At 35.2% G+C, this 7500-nt stretch overlaps 1 protein-coding gene across 4 annotated transcripts in view; it reads right to left on the bottom strand.

Annotated features, from left to right (window-relative positions):
• LOC125037352 overlaps positions 1-6965 on the bottom strand; it is a 7375-nt gene extending 410 nt beyond the window's left edge. Inside the window, exons 1-3 of one of the 4 annotated variants that reach the window (XM_047630454.1) lie at positions 6877-6965; positions 5681-5766; positions 1-3349 (exon numbers count right to left, since the gene is read on the bottom strand). The exon at positions 1-3349 is cut by the window's left edge and continues 410 nt beyond it. In XM_047630454.1, coding sequence (XP_047486410.1) covers positions 394-3219 — 2826 coding nt within the window. In that variant the 5' untranslated portion in view covers positions 3220-3349; positions 5681-5766; positions 6877-6965 and the 3' untranslated portion in view covers positions 1-393. Of the gene's footprint in view, positions 3350-5680; positions 5767-6847 lie in introns of all 4 variants that reach the window. The other 3 variants (XM_047630455.1, XM_047630456.1, XM_047630457.1) reach the window with 3 other exon arrangements.
• Positions 6966-7500: the final 535 nt, after the last annotated feature.

The raw sequence follows: 7500 nt of genomic DNA, 5'->3' as shown, positions 1-7500 counted from the left end.
CACCCACTCATTTATTCATTATTCTCTTTCACTCACTATATTACTCTTTCACTAACTAAATGTATTACTTAAGAAACCAACCAAGCAATAACCCAATCAATCAATCAATCACTCTTTCACTCACTCACTCACAAATTTGATTATTCCATCTATCCTTCTGTCAGTGATTTACTAAAACACACACTTTCTCAATAACACGCAAGTAAATTTTGATTAACAGTATCAAAGAATTTATATATTTTTTGACAATATAGTTTTCTTCTATTTATAATCCAATAATAATCTAATATTCACATGACCAAACATGATTGTGATAGATGACTAGTTTTAAGATTAACAAAATGAGTTTTTATTTTCATAAAAGAAAAAAAATTGCACTTGCAAATTTGAGTATCAAGGTACATTGTTCATTTGTACTTCCAAATCTTCTCCCTCCATCATCTCATATTCCCTCTCACTAATGGCAAAAGGTTTGAGGTCCATCTCCATCTGATGAATTGATGAATCTGTGAATCCACTTCCCAAGGCAATGGGAGATGCATCTGCTTCAGCAGCATCCTCATCTCCTAATGGTTGAATGGGATCCTCTGTGAGTGTGGCTTGAGTAGCTGTTTCCCCCTCGCAAGCATTTAAGTCTGATATTTCAAACGTTCCCGCTGGACTTGGGTCCTCCTGAGATGCAACAGTGCCTACAGTTTCTGCATCCACGTTTCTTCTTTGTGTTGTGTTTGGCACAACCTGGCCTAGTTTTTCCAGGCAAATACTGACTTTTTCTTCTAAGACTCCTAGACGTGTGCTGACTCTGCCCTCTAGCTGCTCCATCCTGCTTTCAACAGTCTCTTGGAAAGCTTCCAATCTTGCCATCATTGGACTTATAGCTGCCTGAACACATGTTGCTATGAGGTGTACATTAACTGAACCTAAAATGTCTGGGCTTGGGAGTTCATTGACAGACGTACCATTAAAATAGGGAGCCAGAAAGTGATTTAGGCCAGTGAAGACCTGGGCTCCCTGATCAGTAGATGAGCTCAGGCTGTGGCCCTCCATGCTCGGCTCTCTTTCTATGATATCCTCCTCAAAGTTCTCAAAGTTCTCGACTTTGACATCATAGAGGGGATCTTCATTGGAAATTACATCATAGCCCTTCTCCCGTTTTCTCTCTCGATTGTGCTTCTTTTTTGCCTTAGCTGCCTTTTTCTTTTTTTTCTTAGCACTTGCAACACATGCCCTCAGGCTAATCTTGAGAGGAGGCACAATGTTTTTTCTTCTAGGCTGGTAGGAGTGAATGATGAACTCACTTTGACTTGGTGGGTTAAGCATATTGTCCAACTCACTCTTCATTCTTGTGAGCAGCTTCGCCTCACGGCTAGCTTTGCTGCCCTTGAAAATATCCATGCCAGTTTTCATGGACATAGCATTTTCAACCCATGGGAAAATGCTGGGATCAACTCCATCTTTCAATGAGCAAACCTTTCCTTCTCCTCGGGGTATAACATTGAAGTCATCCTCCCGGAAGTGTCCCATGCACAGACCCACTCGAACGGGCAAAGGCACCAGAGGATCCACATCAGGGAATTTCTCATTCAACTTTGTCTTCTCTGCCCACTCTTTCCTCTTCTCCAAGTCTTCTGGGAAGTCTACAAACCTGTTACTGCATGCTCTCAGGAAACATCCTGGAACCATGCACTCTTTCCTCCTGTTTTGCTTGCGCTTTTCATAAAAAAAGTTTTTCTTTTTCCGCTTACTCTTGCGCCACGTGCCTGGCATCATGCGCTGGCCCTTCGTTAGGGGACCATTTACAGGCATCATATTACTTCTGGTCTCTACTACAAAGATATTGCCTTTTGCTTTTTTGTGGCTTTTGCATTGGTTGTTCATTTTAGTTTCAAAATTCTCTAGATCCAATTCCTTACTCTCCTCAAAGGTCACATCAGCACCAACATCATTTATGAGTTCATCACCATCACTGCTTGGGCCAGTATTCTGGGCATCCAACTCTACAGTCTTAGGCTCTTCTTTCCTTACAATCAAACCTGAATTAGTCTCAAGTAAAGCAGCACCTTCTTCTATGCCAACTGAATGGCTGGGCGGATTTCTATTTACACTGTTTATAAGTTTTGCCACACTTCTGTCAACTGGTATTTGAGATTCACCTCCTTTAGTTCCCTCATGCCCGATATCCTGTCTGTTATTAGTTTCGTTGAATTTGTACGTTGGATCTTCACCACTCATGTTCTCATTACTTCTTACTTGGCTCCACTCCATGCGCAGCCTATCACTCACTTTTTCAGAACTCTGTCTATCTACTACATAACCAGTCATTCTGTTATACTTCTCCCACTCTGCCGCCCTCTGAGCGGCATTTATACTAGCATCAGCAGTCCAATCAGTAAGAGATTCACTTCCCACATTCGTCATTAGTTTCTCTGACCTATCAGCCTCATGCACTCCGCTGGCAAAATCACTTCTATTTTCCATAAAATGTCCAACTTTAAAAAAGCCTTCATGAGATAACTCCCTCCCTATGTAATTCCCTCTTGATCCATCAGCAACTTCATAATGCCTCATGTCTTGAGTTCTACAAGTCATCCCCAACACATCTGTTCCATTCCCTGGAAGCTGCCTCTCTTGAAATGGCTGCAACTCAACTAATCTCTCATTCGGGACATGCTCACTTTCCAGCGTCCGAAATTCATAGCCAGCTCTTTGGATGCCAAGTCCACTGGGATTCATGAAATCACTCGTCACCGGGATAATAGGGTCTCTTGCCGTGCTTGAATCCATGACCGTATAAACATCTCCGTGTCCGTGTCTCCTGATGTTCGGCACTTGGGAAATAGAAGGAATCTGTCCATGTTCTCCTGCCCTCTGCTGTGGCACTGGATATGGAAGAATACTCCCCACGAGCCTTTCTTGAATGGGATCAGCAGGGACACTTCTCTTCATGTGTTCTTCATCCTTTCTGGTCACTGAAGTAATCCAGGTGTTTGAGAGAGGTTCCTTGCTAGGGCATGACACCGGAGTGACATATGCCTCAGGCAAAATATTTCCCCTGCTGGCCTCAGACAGATCACGGAGATGAATGTTTTGTTCTGTGATGTTGTTGTAGAGTGGGCTATTAATTTCCTCACTGTTCCTTATTTCCAGCATTTTACCTTCAGACTTCTTTCCTTCTTCTTTTCTGTGATGAGCACTTGCATTGTCCATTAAGACAAACATTGTGGACTGCTTAAGTGGCTATGTTTTTTAATGTCATTATATTATGATTACTCTTATCCATTTACCCATTTTGTAATCCTTGAGTAGTTCTGACACATTATTTGTGCTAAAAGAGATTCCATCACTCAACCTGTAAAAGATAAATATGCTATATTACAAAATGTTGAAACATGTATTTTTGATTCTCTAATTTTTCCACACATCTCTAGAACAATGTATAATTACATACTACTATACTAGAAATTTTTCAGACATAATGTCAATGGCTCTAGCTATGTAACTTCCTATTTGGGAAGAATTTAAGAGTTTATTTTTTATATACATATACATAATTTCAAATCTCTTTACAGTACTACATTATGTCAAATTGAATTACATTTTTTCTATAATTCTCATCCTAAAATTCCTGTACACATAATTCTAGTGTAGAGGCAAGGTGTTTTGTCTTAAAATCAGAAGCAATTTCATCTCCATTATTGTAAAGTAGCAGTAACTCATTTTTAATTTTTCATTATGGGTATTTTTCATTGAATTATGGTAAAAAAAAAAATCAAATTATGCTGATACTCCCTAAAACTAACCTCCATCTTATTTAGCAAATGAAGAATTATCACAATGAAAGTCAAATTGTCCATCCACATAATAAACAATATCAATCACAACAAGCATATACAAAAACAGACCAAGACACAACCTCATGTAAATTCTTCAAACTTAAACCTGACCTTTTTCATTCATCAATATTTATTATGACTTCACTCTTAAAACGTTAACAGAAAAACTCAGTAATATGGTTAATACATTAATGTCAAGATAGCATGTAGAAGTCTGCAATGTCCAATTTTATTTAAGTTTATTCATTTTGCTTAGATGGCACCATAAGAGCTTAGTCACCAATGAGTAACTTATTAGTACTACCTGATCTCACCTTTTACCCTTTTCTATGACTTTATATTTGTTTTTCTACTACCAAGAATAATGATAAAAATAACAGTAAGAATATGAATAACATTAGAGAAAATAGTGGGAGTGGTGATATCAGGTGCAGTCTAGGCCTACCAACTGACTCCTAGGTGACTAAGCACCTGTAGAGCCACTTATGTGTAACAGAATTTTACAAACTACAACTACATTGGACTGTGTAATTACTCAGTACCAATGGGTGGAAACCAAAGGAAGAAAAGACAAAACTTAACAGAAAACCATGAAAATATTTGCCTCCGTCTTCATAGTCATGTGTCAAAATCCGTGAGGAAAATATTTTGCTCATTTTTATTATATTCTAAAAATATATATATTCTTCTTCCTTCACTCTGCACCCACCTCCTTAAAAATATAGTTTGCTTCCTTCTCTCTATCTCCACTTTCATGAAAATCACAATTCTATTTAGCATCCAATTTCTCTGTTTATCTTTCAAAAACAACATCAATACCCTGTCATTTCAATCCTCTCAATAAAGGTAAACACACAGCATCTATAAGACACATTTTATCCCTGTATCCCATATACTCAAATCACCAGTGAGAAAGCCAAGGTCACATCCCTCAGTATATGATTATCAGGTGTAACTGTAGTGAACTCTAGTCCTATGTAGTTTATATTATTATTATTGCTAATATTGAAATACAACACAAAATGATGTCTATACAGATGAAACCTACACAAGATGCTGGTACAGTTTTTTCTATAATTTATATTAATACTCTAAAAGAGAAATCTTCCTAAAAAAAGACAAGGAGTTACCAAATACTGCATTACAAAACACCATAGAAATTAGCCTCAAATCTTAGTCTATTTTGAAAACCAACACACAGAAAACATCCATCTGGTATAATCATCAAAGGTGGTTTGAGATACTGAAGCATTTTAAACTTACTTCTGTCATAAAGCCATTATGATTTACTGGCATCTGACATTTCAAATAGTGAGGGTCAGTATTTTTATTATTAAAACAATAATGAAGCCAATACTTTTTTCTTAACAATATTTCCTACATAATCTAGTGACATTATATTTACCTTCTTTTTTTTGTAATAGTATTCAATGGTATTTGCTATTACTGATGATGAGTAAAACACTAATATTTTTGTGAATTGCAAGACTGCAATAATATTTGCAAATTGTTTTTTTCTTAATACCAAAATTTGAAGACAGATACTTCAATTTCCTTTGCATATTCTGTACTTCAGCAACAGCATGGAATTACATAGTCTTTTTCCATGAAATTATAATTAAAATAGTTTTAATTCACATTTTCTTCCATAATATTTTTGCAACATCATAAGCCAATTAATTATAAAGGCCAGAAAATACAGCAGCCTAAATGGAAACCTTCCTAATACTTATCTAAAAAATACAAGTCATCCTTGTCATATACAGTATATCATATATCATTTCTCTGATGTCTATCTTTTATTTATTGGGCAAAATTTCAACAAATGACAAAGAATATACATTTACCTGAGAATTCCATAAAAGAGTATTCTACTTCCATTCAGCTCTCAAAGTCTAACATTCCCATCTGCTTTGTTCCCATGAATGCTGTTCTGAAAAAAAATAGAATCACCTATAGTTTAGATATAAAACTATCTTACAACAGTTTAAAATATCAACAAACAGAAATCAGTAAGATCATTATAATTTACATTTAAGTTAACATAACAGGTATTGCTTAAAATGTACAAAATATTTAAGGATGTGTTCTGTATGAAATAGCATGGTATACATAAAAGTAAGGTAAACACATAATCATATACATAAATGGGTATATAAACACATAAGTTTGTTAAGAAAAACATTCAGATAAACAAAAGAAGATTGTCAAATAAGTTAAATTAAGCTTAAAATCAGTAAACTCATGTCTTACTTTCATTATTTCATCATATCACATATTTGAAGTATGACTGAGCAATATCTGTTTCAGCATTTATATCCAAGTTCATGATTTGTATTTGTTATTATTAGAAGAAAGAAAACATCTTACTAAAATAAAACTTTTCATATCTGTTTTCACACATACAATATAAATACATTGAAATTTACATAAATCAATGTATTTATAAATATGTATATGTAAACAAGAATGTTAATCAATGTGTTATTTATAACAAGTATGCAAAAACTTCATAAATTAAAAAATCAGTTACAGTTGTCATGAAACAAATGGTTATTTCTGATTAAATTCTGTAGAAGTAATAAAAGATCACATGTATACCATAACTTAATATATTTAATTGTTCATGAAAACTACATAATCAGAACTAATAATTACATTCTGCATAACTCATTTTAGAATAAAATGGAAATCGTATATTATATCTAAATCAATTATATTGCATAATCATATGAAATTACATAATCAAACGCAGACAAAACACAAAATATTTGATAAGTGTTGAGAGATATATAATCACTAACTATTGCAATAAATTAATTACATCTACGTATCGTTAATTCTTGATGAAATAAGCCATATCATGCCCAAAACATAACGAATCAACGAAAATGATATGTCCGAATACACTTAACATTTAATGACTCTCTTATTTCATACATAGATAAACCTCATTTAAATCCCCCAGTTTACACGTCACGTAATATTTCCCGGACGAATATGACCCTCTTTACCATACATCTCCATTAGCACATGATAATACCATCGTTCCATTAGCTGAGCGTTAAAAAATGAAGTTAGATGCTTAGGATTTTTTGAGATTGGTGAGATTCCATCTTCCTCCATCGCGTATTGACGAGGCGGCGCTTGAACACAGTAGCGGGAGGGACAGAGACTCGGTTTCCCTTGTTTTGGAATTTTTGTGGAAAGATTATTCTAGATTAATATTCATTCATCTCAGGAGGTTTTTTTCTTTCTTTTTTCTGTGGTGGTTTTTCATCTTAGGAGGGTTTTCTTCTTGGGTAGTGTTTAGGTGGTTGTTTTGTCTATGTGGGGAAGTGTGTATGGGGACAGTACTATGAGGTGGTGGTTTTAGGGGGCTATGAACCAATATGAAAATTATGACTTCGAATTAAACTGATTTTTCCCCCCTGCCTACAGTACCTATTTATCACTTAAATATCAATAAATTGGACTCTATCCATATAGCGTTCCGTCCTATAGCTATGGGCATCGTTACACTATTCATAACTAATAAAACAATCTGGAAAGCTGACAGCCACTGGTTTACAGTTTTATATGTGTGAGCGTTTGTAATATTTTTACTGTAATATTCATCTTCGTCATTATCATTACTATTATCATTGTTATTAGTATTATCATTATT

This window comes from Penaeus chinensis, chromosome 23 (assembly GCF_019202785.1).
Source record: "Penaeus chinensis breed Huanghai No. 1 chromosome 23, ASM1920278v2, whole genome shotgun sequence".
Taxonomy (NCBI): Eukaryota; Metazoa; Arthropoda; class Malacostraca; order Decapoda; family Penaeidae; genus Penaeus; species Penaeus chinensis.
This window is presented reverse-complemented; position numbering and strand designations above follow the sequence as displayed.